Here is an 18,743-nt window from a genome sequence, read left to right as displayed (position 1 = left end):
TATTTTTGCTGAATTCAAAATATGCTAGCTCAAGTCTAGAAGAATCTGAAAGTTAGCTAGAATGTTAGCTAGCTAATGGTAGCTAACATTAGCAACCAAATCAGCAACAACACACATTCATGTATTAATCTGAGTGATTTGTTTTAGCCCGTAATATTTAAAGAAAGACATAACTCTTGTACAGGTATTCTGCCAGCAAGTTTTAAAGTCACTTTTTTTCTAAATAAAACTTTTTATGAATTATTAAAGTTCCTGTTTAAATTCCTGTTTTGAAGCCTCAAGCATTTTTTGTTATCATCATCTTGGTGTTTTCAAACCAGATCTAACAAACAAAAAAGATCACACTCACTGTCAGTCACAAGTCATAAGACACTGAGTGTTTCTTGTGTAATCTTCTTTTCTGAAACCTTGAATGACTGAAATTAGCAACATGAACAATGCTTTATTCAGTACGACTCAAAATGAGTGACTGACATCATAAAGTTTTCAAGTCTGCGGGCCATTTTCTCCCAGAATTCTGTAGGACTGGAAGTCTTTTAGGAACCAGATGTCTCGCCATCTGGTGGCCATTAATAGGAATCCAAGTTAGAGGCACTTCCACGTTGTTTTCAAGCCAAAGACTTGTTTTATACTGTAGTTGCACCACATGAACGACTTACACTGAGATTAGGCAAGAAAAGTTACAAAAAATCAAAGTTACATCACTGGCAAAGTAGGAAACTGCAAGTTATTGTAAACCATCTTAGAAGAGCAGTTCTGCTTAGTTTTAATGCCTAAAAACCAAATCAAACGTAAAAAAACCAATACATGAACTGTAAAATAGTGGTTAATTTAGGTATCATTTAATTATTTAACATTATATTTTAGGATAATTTTATGAATTAGCTGCAATGCTAATTATTCCTAAGTATTTGTATAAAGTAAAAGTATAATTTATAGTCTTTCTCTGCACCACTGTCTTTTTGCAACACAACAAATTCCTTGTTTGTGTGATTAGTTTTTTATTAGCTGAGGATTCTGCTGCCCTATATTGCCACTACAATCTTTCATCATGGCCACATGTATCATAATTTGAATAAAAATTGTGCTTCATCCGTATTTAGATAGTGTGAACATCAAATAATCAGCAGTTTAACTTGCGTTAACCCCTGAGCTTCTATTAAAGGCTGAGGTTAAGAGATTCACATACATGTTCCTGTGTGCCCTCGGTGAATCAGACAAAGAGCTGCTCTCACCTCAGCATGATATCCTGTGTGTTGTCAAACAGGATAAAAGAGGAGTGGCTGGAAACTCTCTTTCCCCCAGCAGGGCTTCACACCTTCCCCTCCCCTCTCCCCTTCAATCTCCTAACACACCCCCTCTCTTCGCATGCGTCTGTGTCTCCTCTCCTGTGCTTTCTTTTAATAGCTGGAATGTGTTGCAGGATGGAGATCAAAGCATGCAGTGGTTTTACAGGATGGCCACAGATTCACTGACAGGGCCTCCAGACTCCAGCTCACATCGGGATGTCTCGCGCGATTGGCTACTTGATTGGCTTGCTCACTGAGGAGCTGTCTGCTGGATTGTCTAATTGGCCGACTAATTCGGCATTAGCGTCAATTTACACCTAGCAATATCACTCATGGCAGACTTTAAAGCTCGATTGTGGAAACTGAGTACAAAAGTATAAAATAGGTGAAAATAATTATAAGGGACAAGTTGATTCCTAAGAAATAAAATTCACATTTGTATAGTTTTAAACACTCTGCAATTTTGATGTGACAGTCTTACCTGATCAGACACGTAGCACATGAGCTAAGAGTAAGTAGATGTATAAGCTTGTTACCTAAACCTGGAATAACTTTATGTTTATTGTATCCTACATGTAATATATGTAGGGGATAAATTATCAGCAAAGTTCACTGTCATTGTAAATTACTTAATTTAAACCAGCTCTAATGTTTAAAGCTGAAATATCTTAAAGAGATGTACCCTCTATTGTGCAATACAATTACAGAATACACTGTTAAGGAAGGAGCCTAAAACGCGGTACTTACAACCTGCACAACTCTAAAGCAGCTTCAAAGTGAGAAGCCTGGCACAGTGCTTTTCAAATGTTGACATGCGGCTTTTTTTTTTTTATATATTGATCCATGCACCCATGTGTGACAGGGCGCTCTGTGATGAGGGCAGGTTGTGTGTCTTTCTTCTTCACAGCCACTCACCCTTCTTCCTGGCTTGCTAGAGGGATCTGTGAGAGCTTGGAGAGATTCTTAGCGTACTCCTCTTCTATCTTTATCCTGAGAAGGAAGTAGAGGGTGATTACCACACGGCATGTACGTAACAATGTTTCCATGTTCATTTCCTTTATTGTGCAATGCACTGATGTACATGAAAGAGCAAGCATGAAAAAAGGAGAAATGGTTTGTTTTTAATGACAATTGTATGGTTGTCACAGTAACCCGAGGACAAAGTGTGAACAAAATGAAACATTAAAAAAGTGAACGTAGCAGATACCGTTCTCGAATGAACTCTGCCATCTCTTTCTGCATCTGTTTCCCCTTCAGCTGTTTCTGCAGCAAAACCTCAAATCCTGTAATGCAGCCGTTGCCCTGGGGATCCTTCTTATCAGCCTAACGAGATAAACAAGGCGAACACACGAGAAATGCAGTGAATAAACAAACGCTTAGCAACACACACGTGAACATTAGACCTCAACAAAGTTGCTAAGTAAAATAAACATGCCGCACGCTCCCTCAAAGAGATGACACCAGAGGAAACTGAATCAGGTGGCTTCACTGAAAACTGTAGAACCCTTTTTGATTAGCGCTATTCTGCCACCATCGTCCTCATTCTTCAATCTTTCTGTGAAAAATTTCACCTTCAAAAGACATTTTAGCTTCTTTCTGCTCACTTATTCATGGCTCTGTCACATCAGAGCAAAAAGCCGTCTTGCGACTTAGTAAAATGAGTTGTTGGTGATTGGCAACCAGTTGCAAATAGTTGCAGTGACCATCAAAACAACAATGTAATATTATGATGAATATGATCATTATATGCATGATTAATATGATCATTATATGCATGATGAATATCACGACTTACTTTTATTACTGCTGTATCACTCTGAGCAGTCGGATTTGCTAACCGTCTTCTAATTCATTGCACACAGTCACAAGAATTCTGATTATACTTTTGTCTCCAACCACCAGTTTCGTTACCATATCGATGGCATTGCTGTTCCTACAATGCTTTATCAGAGCTCGCACCAGCTGTTTTCTGCAAACAGCTGCTGGACATGTGTTTCCTAAACTAGTTGGATATTACCTTCCAAGCACCAGGTTTTTTAGCAGAGAGTATTTTAACAGCTTTCAGCTTCCTATCTTGGTTTCACTTCCTCCAGATGTACTATGTTGCTCTAATGTCACATATCCACTGTATGCTATCTCGTCTTGGGGTGAGCAACTCACTTACTGCAGCAAATAGCACCTTAAAATGCAAGTCGTGTTTTTTTTAATCATTGGTTACAACGACATGAGTAAAAATGTAGAGAGGGACGACATGTAACATGCTTCTAAAAGTGCGCTGGCACGCTTACCTTAGCAGATACAGTACATAAATATTTCCGATGCCCAGCATCCATGGGATGACCAATCCATCCATTCATCCTGTTTTTTCGATTGACATGAACCTTTTGAGGTTTGAAGTTGTCTTCGGTGACTACCCCAACAGTAAAACCCTAGAATACTGTTGCCAAGTGCTTTCTCATGAGGATTCGTCTGACTGTTGGGGTATTCTCTGTATTATTGCAGGGTCTTTACCCTACAGTATGAAGCGACCTGAACTAAAAGATTGAGCGCTTTAAAAATTAAATTGATATTGGATTAAAAACACTTGATTAGGACCAGAGATGGGCAGTAACGCGTTACTTGAAAAAAGTAATCGGATTACAGTAACGAGTAAAGTAAGGGATTACTATTGCAAAAACGGTAATTAGATTACACTTACTTTCACGTAGGAACGCTGTGTTACTGAAACCGTGATTTTTTTGCGAGAATGTCTCATGACAGTGACGTAAGCGAGTGCGCCGTTCGTGACAACAGCTGTGTGCAGATCAACAATGGATCATATATCGAGTGCGGGAGAGAGTATGAGCGTGCAGCGTTTAAAGCGTAGAAGTACTGACCTTACTTTGAGTTTGATTCTATAAAAAGTGACAAAAACATTAGTGTCCATCGTGTGTGGGAAGAAAACTTCTTTTTACAGCGAAAAAACCCCCTAAACTTCCAAGCAAGCACCGAGTGCGCTACGACGTAATGGGAAATTCACAGAGAAACTCGCGGATTCTTCAACTGACCGCTGCGGCACACCTGCACCAGGGTAAACCTCCGCCTATCCTACTCCTGCTTTACAGGTGAAAATAGAGCAACAGGACCGCTGAGTCTTTGACTTTATTTATTTTCTGCTGTGTTTTACTTGCATCTATTTGAAAGACTGAGTGTAAACACAAAAAATATTTTATTTTATGTGCTGGAATGTGTAGAAAATAGGTTTAAATGTTAAACTAATTTATTCAAGTCAGAGAATGTTGCATATAATTAAATTTTTGCTTGATGCATAAAATTAAAAGATTAAAACTAATAAAACAAGTAAAAAAAAAAAGAGACTTTTCCATTTGATTACATTTTGTATGATGGATTATGTAGAAAAAGTAGAATTGGGCTGAAAGATCTATCGCTTTATCACCTCTTCAGGTTGTAAATCGTGTTTTTAAAAAGTAACTAAGTAACTAAGTAATTAATTACTTTTGAAAATAAGTAATCAGTAAAGTAACGGGATTACTTTTTTGGGGAAGTAATCAGTAATTAGTAACTGATTACTTTTTTCAAGTAACTTGACCAACACTGATTAGGACTGTGTTTCTTAATTTTTTAGAGTTTTAATGGAGGACATAATAAAATGACATTTGATAGTGAGCTAGACAGCAAGCAGACGATGCTAGCTAAGACTGCGATGGCTAGACAGTCAACACGACAGCAGGACTACATCTTCAGTGTTGGACACGACCACGCATAATATTGCAGTAGCTATTTCAATGAAGTGGTGCTGAGTTGTACCTTTTTTATATACAGGCTATATTTAAAACTGTGTCTAAAGTCTCTTAACGTCTTCTAAAGCCTGTTAGAAATCACTTAAACACTGGACAGTGCGTACAGCTTTAATTGCAGAAAGCAGTCAGTAGACTGGGAGCTACACCATACATGACAAACTGACATCGGAACTCAGAGAACAGATAATCCTGAATTTTGGGAACTGCACATTTTACAGAAAACCAGACGTTCCTGGACTCTCCCATCCACTTTCTCCACTCTCTCTTTCTTTCTACTGCATTGTCACCTGTGTTTGTGATTACAGTGTGTTACCACACAAACTGCACCTGGTAGAAATTACACTGCAGGGGAAGGAGATGTCCAAACAAGAGCAGCTGAGGCCAGCTGGCCTCACTGTGCTCCAGCCAGTTACATGTAATGTGTTTCCCTGCTGCGCTGTGTCTTGGATGTTATTAAAGCCAATACTGATTCCCAGCGTGCAGTTGGGCCAGGATGACATAAATATGAAATCACGATGAAAGATGAAGAGGATCCAGTGTTGTTTCTCATAACATGGACACATAAGGATGGTCAACTGCAAATCTTTCTATATAAAAACTAAAATCATGAAAAGATTATGTTTTTGTAGGTTCTGGACTTGATCTATAGAAAATAGTTACTCAGGTAAACTTACCCAGAAGTAGTCACAGTAGCTCCATTCACTGGGTTTCAGTAGCTGTTGCTCGGGCATGCAGGCGGGTGATGGGAACGTCACACAGTTGATCTGCAGGAGAGAGGGGGGAGCAAGCGCAGTTTAATGGGCAGTTTATGGGATCATGACGAATAACTGATTTCACACACCTGTGATTGCTCCTTGTGTTGACAGGCAGTTCACACGTGCACGTGCACTCTCTCACACATACACAGACACTTGCACTGCTATTCAAGGTAGCGCGTGCTCTGTTGCTCTGGCAACCCTCTCTCATCCGTGTAGCTATGAGAAGATGCCGATGTGAAAAAAGCCCAAACGTTTACAGTCAAGCTGACATTGTTCGTTTATTTTTTTTCAGCGCTCGCTGTCCTCAGGGACAGCATTGTCAACACAGCGCCATTGTGGTTCTTAGCTTTTTTGAGGATACATTGTTCTGCTCTATAGCCCGACACTCTCTGCTCTACTCTGGTTTCAGAGCAATCAGTGGGATGGATTCCGGAAAATTGCCTTTAATTATCGCGGCGGTGTAAATTGTCAGCAGCAGTGTTCTTGAGTTTGTTGGCTTCAAGTCTCCCCGCTGTGAAGCACTCATAAGCAGAGGGACTGCACACAACTGATGATGCTCTACTACTCTCTGCTCTTATTGGGGTTTTTTTTCAAACTTTTACACTAGTGTGGAAAGGTAGCAGACAACCACAGGTAACCTCACCGCTTTCAGGAGTGAACTCACATAGTATAATAGATTCTCAGATCTCAGAGGTGCTTTGACAATCCATCGCTTCTAGGTTTAGCAGAACAAAAACGTTGCTTTGCCATGAAAATCTACACTTCGCTCTGCAGATTCATTTGCTGTCAAGCCAACAAGAAAAAGAAGCAGAAAAGACAGAGCCCAGAAAAAAGTAGACACGTCTCCACAGTGAAGACATACATAAAGACACAAGTTTTCACTTCAGAGCAAACAACAGGAGCTTTCTCTCACATTCCCATTAACCTCAGGAGGTAATCAGCCTGCAGCGATGATGCACAGTTGCTATTTAACAAACTTCAGTGGCACCCTGGTCTAATACCAAAGCCACGCCTTTCAGGGGAATTCAACAAATATGGTTGTGCTGATGTCTTTTCCAGAGCCAATAGTCTGACATGCTATGAGTTAGAAGAAAGGGGCTTCTAATTTAACCTTTTCTTGGCTTATGAAGCTTATAATTTGTTTGAAGTAATGGCTTCCTATTTAATCGCTGTGGAGGTCCAGAGGTTGAAAGCTACCAGGGCTTTAAACTGACCCCTGCTTTTCCTTTGGTGAAGATGAGGGCAAAGAGACTTCCAACTAAGTATCCAATGAAAGGCTTAGTTTGTTTGAATTCAGACACACACACACACACACACACACACACACACACACACACACACACACACACACACACGAGGCACTGCTTCCAGCACTTTCTCTCCTGACCTTTGGTGACCCTAACAACTTGCCCCTCCTCCCAGCAATATCCAGTCTGAGCTCAACACTCACAGTGGGCACAGATTGGGATTTCTTCACATTTTGAAGCAGTGTGATGGCAGACACATAGCTCCACCTAATTATAGAATTCTGAAGGTGTTGTCTTAAAGCTAGAAGTTACCAAAAATATGATGCAACATGTGAAAACCTCAACTCCAAAATGTTAAAGTTTTACTTAGTTCATAAACTTTCAGATTGACTTTTAATTCAGTTCAATTTATACAGCGCCAAATCACAACAACAGTCGCCTCAAGGCCTTTTTCAGCTTTATTTGATGGACTCAGTGAAGAAAGGACAGGAAAGCAGGGGAAGACATGCGGCAAAGGGACGTGGACCAGACTTGAACCCGTCCGCTCTCAGCTGCTCAACGCACTGAGCTAAACCAGCACCCAGACGCTACAATAATACATACAGAGAAAAACCCAACAATCATATGACCCTCTATGAGCAAGCACTTTGGCGACAGTGGGAAGGAAAAACTCCCTTTTAACAGGAAGAAACCTCTGGCAGAACCAGGCTCAGGGAGGGGCGGGGCCATCTGCGGCAAACAGTTGGGGTGAGAGAAGGAAGACAGGATAACAGACATGTTGTAGATGAGAGCCAGAGATTAATAACAAGTACGATTTTAGATTTAATAAATCTTTCTTTTCTAGAAACGATTGAAGATGTCAAACTGTGTCTTTTCTTTGAATATTGTGGTTTAGTAACAATGTGTAAAGATAAGTATTCACTTGTAGCATGTTCATAGGATTAAAGTTCTTCTAAAAACTCCACTACGTTTACAAGAAACCATCAATGGATCCCAATCGAGTAATCGCCACAAGCCAAAGACGGAAAAGTTGCCAGCATCATTAAGGGGGCAAATTTCACTGGTTGAATGGTCAGGTCATACTCACAGCGCTCACAGCTTAAAAGGATTTGGGGCAAAATACATCAGAAACTGTTCAAGAACACAGTTTTTCAAGTTGCTGCAGACGGTAAAGTTAAGATAAAAACCAAAAAAAAAAACCTGTGGAAATTCCAGCTGTTGATTGCATCACTGCCTGGCTGTTTAGTGCGCAGCTTGGATTCTCTGTCAGCATTGTTGCTGGCTTTCCCTCTGCTGCGTCACACATGGACGACCATGTGTTTATCTGCTTTAATATAAGTGAACAAGTTACAGCATGTCCAGTAATTAGCACAATAATCTGTTAGTTTTCTAACGTACGTTCTTTTGGAGGCCAAGAGTTACAACATGTCATTAGCTGGATTGGTTGGTGTTTGGTGTTATCATGTCACTGAATACTACCGTATCAGCGATAAGGCTTACAATCAGTGTGCACTGCTTTGTTTTGAGTTTTTACAATCCAGCAATCTTGGACAAATTGTTCTTGTTATGCTAAAATAAAGACTTTTTGTCTTACAAAAATAAAAGCTCAGCTTCAGCCTCTTAGTAGATTCACCAATCAATCAATCTTCCTTTTCGACTGATTGCATTTACAATCAAAACTTGATCTCTAACCGAGGCCTCGAGGCCGAGGTGAGAGGGATTTGAACTTCTCTGAGATTTTTAGTAGATACACCTATGGTATCAAGTTGACAATCCTGCCATTTATCAACGTCGCCCACCTGCCCGCCTGACAACAATGCCCCATCAGCCTGAGGGCTGAAAATGAAACAGTGTTTCAAAGTATACACTTAAAAACTTAAATCTAAATTTGATATTGTTACTGAAACATGTTTTATAGTATTATAGTCTAAACTGGTCTGGTGATGAGAATACTTCTTATTTATTTAGCTTCATCTTTTTTTAATTTATTCATCCTTTTATCCTCACTGTGATGTTCAAAAAGATAAACAACAGGTCTCTACCACTGCAAAGTGTGTATCTCCTGTGCAAGAAGAGAAGCGTGACTTTTCTGAAGGTCACCTGACCTCTTCAAGACTTCGCTGTCAGCAGACGGCATCAGTAGTAGCTATTTGATATCGACTGTTGCTGTTCTCACCTCCCTTTTCTCACTCCTGTTTCCTCTTATAACTATCTGCTTATCAATAGCATCGCTCTGGTTGCTATGGAAGCCAAGAAATGCCCCCTCCCCCTTACATTTCAAGCATGTTTTTTTTATACACATATATATATCCTGAGAAAATAAAAGCCTGGGCTTAATCCATGACCTCCTGGGAGCAGGACGTCTGCTATTTTCCTAGTGTGAGGCCAAACAGGAAGTAATGACCTGACAGCAGAGGAGAAATCATCTGGATGCTGAACAGGATGATGTCACTGTGTATCTGTACACTAGCAACTGAAAATAAGCATCGAACAATTCTCACAGGAGCGGACAGATAAAAAAAACAAACAAACAAACAAAGCAAGCCTGAAGAGAAAATGAAAAGCATTTACAGCTACAATGCAGTTAAGGTTTAGTTAGTTAGTATATGCACTGATGTATTTTAAATGATGCAGAAATCATGAGGTTGGATAAAAAGTCCACCAGGAGGGACGTCTGCATTAGACATATTTTTTTTTTAGCTAATAAGTTCAGAAATAAAGACTCAAGTTCTTCCTTGCTGGTCCTTTGGGACTATTGTAGTGCTCTGGGGTGAGTTCATGGTTAGTTAAGAGTTCCCAGTAGTTGCCCCACTCACCGTGACCGTGGTCTCCTTGTTGTGTTTCCTCGTGGGCGACGTCGATCCTGGGCACTGCAGAGAGAAGAAGGACGCTCCGTCAAAAACTCCATCCTCCGTGTCAGACATGACTGCTCGGCGTACACACACCGCCACCCGCACATGCACGCAAACACAGTTGTTTTCCAGGCGAGCGCTGTTAGCGTCTGTCTGGCGCTCTCTGTGCTCCTGGTGCTGCTGCTGCTAGTGTGTATGGATGTGTGTTTGTGTGTGTGTGTGTTGCTGTGCAGAGTAGGGAGGATAGTTCTGCAGAGCAAAGCAAAGCACGGCTTGCGTTCTCTCTTTGTGTGAATGTTGATGCATGTGTGTGTGATTTCCAACACTTAAGCTCAGAATAGAGTCATTTCCAGTGCTCTGGGCTGAAGCAGCAGTGGGTGAAATAAATAAGTGTTAAACAGTAAAGCTAGATGGAAAGTATAGGGAGTTTATCACCTCTTTTCCCACAAAATAATTAAAGATAGAAAAGGGAACAGGACCTTGAGTCATTAGCATCATGTGCGTGTTTGCAGTTTTTGAATGAGCGGGTTTGTGTACACGAGTCTGCGATGCAGAAAAGGAGAGAAGTGAGGTGACAGCGAGTGAAAAACTGGTGGGTGGATCCTGTATAACTGCACCCTGAGTGCCTGGTTAATTATGATCAGGGGAGCAGATACTGTAGGAGGGATTAATGTGCTCAAACTGCCATCAGCTGCTCCATTAATACCGAGCGGAGAAAGAGAGAGGTGGTCTGATCATGACATCATGCATCATCAGTATAGCTGTACATCATTACATCTTTAATTGTTTCTAAACACTGGATATGGATCGAGTTGTGTTGGCAGACAAACTAACCTAAAGCAATGATTTTGCAACAGAGAAGCAGAAGCAGGGTCATTTATTATTATATCCACAATAACGTCCTGATAGAGCCGCACCAGTTTACTGGGAAATTGTTTTAAGTCTTAATCAAAGCGTCTAAACAGCCTCGTCCCACCCTCACAGGGGTTATTTATCTCTTCTGCACTCCAATGCCATTACCAAGTACTTTGGTTAGTTGTACTGCACCTGTGGAGCTCTAACCTCAACTTCTTGTCCTCATGTGTCCTAAACTGATACACTATGAGACAAAACTGAGTCATAGTACGCTTGTTCTTAAAATAAGCAGTTATCTACATGTGGCGGGGAGCATACAGCAGGACAAACAGACTGTTTAAATGTCATGCCTGTGAAAAACCTGGCAGGGTGGAAGATGATTTAGAGCACGAAGAAACAGCAGTGAGACAAGTTTTCTCAAACCTTGGAAAGACACCAACACCACTAATTTTAGTTAATTTCACTCCATGTGACATTTCACAACTTTTGTGCTAAATTTGGGGGACTCACATCGCTTTTGAGTCTTTGGGATAGTAAAACTTTAAAAAACAGCGACAGACTTTCTTCGAAAGGAGCAAACAAGCAAGCCTTGACAGCTGAATATCCACATCTTTTGCATCTATGCTTTCAGTGATATAGTCAAGGACTAAAAATAATAAAATCAGACAGCTTTACCTGGGGCTCTGTATTGCTCTTCCTAACCAGACTGTTGTGTGAGTGCTCCACATGATGCAAGGGACTACCACCTGAGTGAAATCCATTCACTGGAAAAACAAATGAGAGACACCAGGACAGATAAAGACAGGCAGAAAGAAAGACATTCAGGATTCTATGGATAAGATGTAAACTTATTCTTATCATAAGGGAGTTTGCTCCTCCTCTTTAAGAGCTGAACCAAACCACAACTGAACTGAACTTATTTCTGCTTTGTGGTCTGAAAATGCCTTTAATGGAACAAACACACATAATCAGTTAGCTACATTACACTAGCTTGTGGTATAGGTAAATCCACCACCAGGTTACATGGGAATGTCTTAAAGGTTTATATATGTAAAAATCTCAGTTTTACAGTAAATCACTGAATTGACATATTTTCAGATAGAGATTTAGAATAACAAAGCCAATGGATCAGTGGCTAGCCAGAAAGAGGATACTGCTATAGCAGCTAATTAGCTAACAATTTTAGCCTACAGCTAAACGTTGTTCATGTTGTTAGATAAAAAGAAAATAGTTGTGCTTTATTGTTAATGATCCATTAGTGTGTTGACTTATTTATTTTTTTCATACATAAGAAAATCTAAAAAGTATTCATTTAGTTTAAAATGCAATTTACAGGAAATGTCAATTTATGCTAACCTAACAGATTTTCTAATAGTATGAATGTTTACAGCTTAACAAATTTTAATTGATCATTTGGTTTAAGAACCTAAAGAAAAACATGGACGTAGCTTCTGGGTCAGAAGAACGAAGCCAATATCGAAGTGTCTTAAACCTGGATTTTACCTGAAGGCCAGCAGATATGAGAAAACTATTCTCTGTTTTGACCTCGGTAAATATTTTATGTGGTCAGTTGCTCATTTTGGATCATGTTGAATAAAAAATTACACCTATTTTGAAAATCTTGGTCATAGTGCATTTGAAAATGCAGGATTGCCTGTGAAAACAACAACAACCACAATCCAAACAATTCCAACCACTGAAAAGAGACGTTAAATGGCTTTTACTAAGAATCAGCGAACGTCCACTTACTAAACACTAATGTAACTCACACAGTCAACATGGCCAACCTTTTCTCCATTCTTTTATTTAACAAGGCAAGAAAAGAAAAGTAATTTCTAACCAAAGTGAATGAACATAGCCCGCTTCCTGTATTTTACCACTTACAAACCTTACTGCTTCTTTCTTTCCTTCTGTCTTCTTTTAGGAGCAGAGCCAAAAGAGGGACACTGCAGGCCTTAATTCTTTAGTTGAGGCTCCAGATTAAGTTAGTTACAGGAAGTGACTGTGTGTGGTGTGTATGTGAGTGGGTGCTTTGTGCCATTGTGGAATCTTCAGAGAATTCACAGCCCTGTGGCATTATAACTTGAGGAAGTTGAAGTAAAAGAGGCTGAGTTGGAGAAATAAATATTCAGTACCTGCTGGCAGAGAGTTCTTGTGTCGGAAGGAGTTCTTTGGCGTCCCCGGTGCACTCGACGGTCTCTCCCATGTTGTCTCTGTTGGTGTTTGGGAGAAGGGGAAGAAAAGAACACAATGACATTAACAAAGTAACACCAGTTGCTACATTCTTTTGTTATTCTGTTGACAACTTTGGAAACAACTTTGGAAACCATAAGAAGAAGTGATTCACAGATGGAACTTAGCTCTTGTTGTAGTCAGCAGTTAAACTCAAAAAAAGCCACATCTCGACCGCAGTCAGAGGGCATCTATTCTGTTTCACTTCTACATCGTGTATCAGCTATAATTTTGATTTATAGTGTTCGTATTTTTAACGTGAGGCCTCTTTTGATTCTCGAGTAGTAAAAAAAAAAAAAAGAGTCATTGTTGACAACACAGGAACAGTGCAAGTGTTCTAGGACCTGTTATAATCAAAGAGATAATGTGTGTCAATTTCTATTTTGACCACAACATTTGCAAATGTGTTAAATGTAACTGTCACTGTTTTAGTAGCTAAGATGTAGCTAGATAGGTCTAGGTCTGTAGGTCAGACTAATAACTTTTTGACTACTGACATTATTTTGTCAGTATTCAAATGGACTTCACCTTCATGCGCCTCTTTTATTCTGAGTCTTGAAGGCTCAGAATAGAACTGAAAGGATACGTCTTTGATTCTTTGGACGGATACGTCAGGGCAACATGGGGTTCAGCATCTTGCCCAAAGAAATTTAAGACATGCCGACTGGAAGAACCGAGGATCAAACTAACAACCTTCTGACCTGCTCTGCCTCTCATCACACCCAGAAAAACTGGACAAGAGTGAAGTCTGTTTGATTCATATTCCTCTAAGAGTCAGGATCACTTAGCAACAGAAAATCAGAGACTGCTGCGTGGCAGCTACAGCTGTACAGAAACCTCGTTCCATCAAAACCTCCTGGATCAACCTGTTGCACTGGACAAGATGAACATTTACCACACTGGAAGGACAGGGACAGTGTTTCTATCGGCGATGCTTCCAGCTCAAATGCAGTCAAAGTGGAAGGATGTTTGCCAAATATCAAGATTTTACTATAGAGATTTAAGCCACTGTCTCTGTTCATGCAGACACAAATATGTAGAAATATAGTATGCCATATTAATATAAAATATTTGCCTTTTGTCAGTTCTAGCATGTTTTTCTGGAAAATTAGAAATATCAAAAGCTAGCAAACACAAGAATGTGTTTCAACACACCCACTGAGGAAACGCTGTCCTCTTTCCAGTGGTGAAAGTTTAGTTATTTTTTGCATCGCAGAGTTAGAAAAAGTACTATACACTTAATAATGGAAACATCACAGAGTAAACTTTACTTGAGCTATAGACGTGTCACAGGCCAACTGAAATGCAAGAACTCCCACTTGAAGTCATGTGGAAGTTGAAGGTCTACCCAGCCTTTATTTTTTAATGACATCTGTTCTGGCTGCTACAAAAATATATATATATACACGTCTTTTATCAACCACCTGTTCTCTTTTCCTGGTTGAACTGTACCTGTACAAAAGGTTCAAGCTTTGAACCAAGCAAAAAAAAGTATTAATGAAGCTTCTCAGAGGTACTGATGATACTTTCCCAACATCTATCCCCGTTTCATTCCTGCTGGAAAAGTTGCTGGCAATTGAAGATTGTAAAAGCAAGTCCAATGCAGATCCTAGAAGATACCCCTTTCATTTGAACTCCCTTATGTCCATTCTGACCACAGTGCTGGGCTCAATTAGCCATTTTCTATGATCACAGAGAGAATAGGCACAAACATGTAAAGAGCTCTCATTTCATTCGGGTCTTTTAGGCCGGCCCTGCTCTATTTGGCGCTGCTCAGCAGAGGAGACAACTGAGCCAAGCCCATCAGCTCAAATGACACGCATGGAGGGGATAACTGGCAGCGAGCTTATGGAGAGAGGCTGTGCCTTCATGTTTGATGTACAACATCGGGGCAGAGCCGGCACTCGCTGGCACTCGCTGGCCATAAATGTATCAATTCCTCTCTGTTAGGCTGTCACAAACAAATCGATACAGTAAGAAAAATGGGATATTAAAGCAGAAAATTATTGTATAACCTTCTTAGCAGAGGGAAATTGCTTGTTATTGTCATTCTATGTATTGCCAGAGGAATAGCATTCAAAACATCATTAAAAATACAATTTCATAAATCCCTCTTAGTCAGATTTAAACTAGATTTACAAATTAACGAAGGCTATCACAATCATTTTCAGCATGAATTGCCCGTAAATATTTTTTCCAACCAAATAGCACTTTTATTTGTATTAAAAGGTGCGAAAGCCCACATATTTACTATATGTTCAATCCCAGAGAGGGACAGATTGAGTTTCCAGGCAACTGGCTCTGATCATTTCCATGAACCTGTTTTTTTTTGTTGTTGTTTTGTTTTTGTTTTTTTTACACACATCAGTCTTAACATTTGCTGCATTCGTTCATACAGATACAGTGATACATATGCAGCAGCAGGAGTGATTTTCATCAGCCTGCCTTGTCACAGAGGAGATGAAGTCTAAAAAGCTGTCAATCATCCTAAATTACTTTGACAGCCTGGATTACAGAACAGAGACCAAAGAGTGCAGTTTACTCGCTTTTCTATCCGCCCTTTTCAGGTTTCACGTGGGTCTTAATGAAGCAGATTCATGAAATCAATGACAGAATGAAGTCATCTAATGATCCAAGCTGCATCAGCACGGGCTCATTTATGGATCATAAAAGCATTCATTTCTTTTCGGATAGAGCAAACGTCTCGGATTTTCATTTTGCACAGTGTGACTGACAACGGAAGACAGCGATGCTTAAAAGTAAAAATGAATGAATGAAACTAGTCGACAGCAGGTCCGATAGCAACACGCCGACAGCTTATTGTCCACGACGCCACACCGAGAGAGATCCCTGATTCGAAACAGGGAGAAGGAGAATGGCCTAGTTAGCTTTGACACTGATGCTATATTTTATTCATAACCATATGACACAGGTCCCTGATGGATTAGCTACCTCCTGTATCTGGTTTTTATCAGTCCAAGCAGCCCGTTCACTCACTGTGTTATCTCCAGATTGTAGACGCACTGACATGTGCTTTTCCTAACATGCAGAAAAATATGGGGAAAACAATCAAAAACACTAAACATAAATACTGTACACTGTCTGTGTACCTTATGTGAACTTATAACATTGTAAAGTCATTTTTGTCAGATTCAAGTAAAGTCCTTTAGAAGCAGTCGTGCCAGTAGCCACCTTGATAAGACTTTTAGGCTCTTATTTATATCATTTAACTACTTATTAGTCATGTTCACTTAATCTCATGGAAAAAGTGAATCAAATATGTTGTTAACTGAATGTTGAGCTGAATTTTAGTAGTTTACTGTATTTGAAAAGTAACTTATACACATTTAATGTTGCATGTTTTCACAAAACAGGGTATGCTGTAACAGGGCAGATTTAATTGCTTTTACAATTCGGCCTTAAAAATCCTGGGACTGAATCTGTATCTACAGCATGTGTGCTCTGGCTGGAATGACTTTGGTTTAGTATGTTTATCCAGCAGCCCACTGGTTCACTGGGATGAGTGGAGATTCTGAGGAGACGGGTACAAGCTGCAACAGCCAGCACCGCGGCTCTGCTGCACCCAGCAACACAGGAAGGAAAACCTAGAAAAAAAAAAAAACAATCTCCAACACAAGGACATGCAGCCCTCACCCACGCACTCTGCTGTTACCATGGTGACACAGAAACACAAATGCACACGCACGCGTGCACACATACACACACGTACACACACATATACAATCTAATCTCGCTGAACTTTAGCGTAACCAAAGGGAAGTCCAAAGAAAATAGCAGAGTTGCTATAAATACCTAAAAATTGTATCAAATGTGTTTGTTTGGAAACAGCTGCTGTGGTAGTGAAGAGAAAAAAACCACAAGACCTGTAGTACAGCGGTTGTGTGCGTGCGTCAGGACCGAGCGTTCTCTAAGCTTTTAGTCATCGTGCAGCTAAGACTCAGAAAATAAGTCCTGCAGGTTTTTCCCGTGCCCTGTGAGGCCAGTTTCACAACACCATAGCAACAATATTGCTTTTTTTATGAGCCAGGATACAGATGCTGCTGATGTGTGAAAAAAATAACAACAAAAAAAGTTATGAAAAATTAATCATTTTTTTTCTCATAGGAAATATTGTGGGACTCCTTTTATAGCACCAAACGCATAAAAACAAGTAAGATCTGCTGACTTCTCAGTGGAATAATGTGAAAGGGAGAAATAGATGTTTTTACTATTCAACAACAGTCTTATCCAGTGAGAGTGCGAGTTGGGTCCAACTTTTAAGACAGCAGCACTTAAGCACCTCATTAAATCCTAAAGGAGCAGAAGGAGAAACCCTTGGCTCGTGCCTGGGTGGAGACCTCAGCTAAGTTTAGATCCGTGCTAATGACCGCAACTTGACCGCCGCAGCCGTGATCAGAGGCGAGCATGCTGTGAGCAGGTTTGATGTGAGGGTCATCAGTGACTGCTAGGCCACAATCCCAGTTATATGAAGGAGATAGGTGCACATGTGAAACCAGTACAACAAGCTGATTCACAACACAAGGCCAAGTATGAATAATGTTTCTAACTGTTCTGTCAGGTCTTATTACTGACACGTGGTTATGTGTTCTGGTAGGAATTCACACTGAAAAGTGAGCGTTTGGTCCAATCTCCACGCCTGAGAGCCAGCTCTCTGTCTGAACGCAGCGCAGGAAACGAGAGCCCCTGCCAAACTGTCTTGAAGTTGAGTGACAGAAAAATGTACTGAATATAATTTGTTTTTATTTTGGCTCAGTAGGAGGAAATGAGGATTGTTTTCATTTACTGACTTCTTGATTTTGTTGGTTTTCACCTGAAGGTAAAGGATGCTAGTAAGACTAAATGTATGCATGGTTTACACAAGTTTGCGCACTGCTGTAGAATGTAAATGTGAATGTAATGTCGTCATGCTGCTTGTGTGACAGTTGCATGTATAAACCACTCTTACCTGTATTATTTAACCCAAAGGCACACAAGAGTTGTAAGATATTAGTATCATCAGTCAAGTTTTATAGTGACTTCACTCTGGGATAGTATTAAGCTGTCTCTGTGCCAGTGTGTCAGTGTGTGTGTCTAATCAGGGAGACACTGAGAGGTGATTGTGTTGACAGAAACAAGGCACTATCAGCAGGGTCTGTCCTTACAGGCCCTGATGGACGGCGTCTCTCTCTGGTACCATGACTACAACAGACACTGAGTGAACATTCAGCCGGATTACAGTCACATGAAATCACGCAGGTATCATTTTAAAGATCAAAACAGAGCTCTGCTAGCTTTCTGTTTCATGAAAGAAAACATATTATTGAGAATTCAAAGAGCGGTCTGAGAGCAAAGCAGGAAATCTTTTACTTCAATGTGGCAAATGGGAAATGAATGTTTATAAGCATGTCTTTTAGAGACATGTATTAACAAAGAAACCCCAACAGACAGCACAAGCGTCAGAGTGCAAAAATTAATAATGGCAGCTGAAGAAATAAATCTGCAGAAATAAACCAACTAATAAACCCAGGTGAACCTGTTTTACTTTCTCAGTAAACTGATTTAGTGGGTTTTGCAAAAAATACCAATACTTCTCTGAGTTATAGCTCCATTACATTTACACACTGACAACCAAAAGGTGATGATTATTGTAACTACAGAACTTGCCCTTAAGGGTAACTAGTATCAGAACGCCTGGTTATAGCTGTAACTA

The 18,743-nt window shown here is 40.1% G+C and overlaps 1 protein-coding gene across 1 annotated transcript in view; it reads right to left on the bottom strand.

The window, feature by feature from the left end:
• Window positions 1-18,743, bottom strand: part of gas7b (growth arrest-specific 7b) — a 64,078-nt gene that overhangs the window by 17,073 nt on the left and 28,262 nt on the right. Inside the window, exons 3-8 of the mRNA XM_086304969.1 lie at window positions 12,937-13,014; window positions 11,477-11,565; window positions 9,911-9,964; window positions 5,764-5,853; window positions 2,497-2,612; window positions 2,205-2,279 (exon numbers count right to left, since the gene is read on the bottom strand). Coding sequence (XP_086161095.1) covers window positions 2,205-2,279; window positions 2,497-2,612; window positions 5,764-5,853; window positions 9,911-9,964; window positions 11,477-11,565; window positions 12,937-13,014 — 502 coding nt within the window. The remainder of the gene's footprint in view (window positions 1-2,204; window positions 2,280-2,496; window positions 2,613-5,763; window positions 5,854-9,910; window positions 9,965-11,476; window positions 11,566-12,936; window positions 13,015-18,743) is intronic.

The sequence above is a fragment of the Aulonocara sp. 'chitande type north' Nkhata Bay genome, linkage group LG8, assembly GCF_057382095.1.
Source record: "Aulonocara sp. 'chitande type north' Nkhata Bay isolate Kocher_YH1m ecotype deep benthic linkage group LG8, A_spYH_male_GT1.1, whole genome shotgun sequence".
Lineage (NCBI taxonomy): Eukaryota > Metazoa > Chordata > Actinopteri > Cichliformes > Cichlidae > Aulonocara > Aulonocara sp. 'chitande type north' Nkhata Bay.
This window is presented reverse-complemented; position numbering and strand designations above follow the sequence as displayed.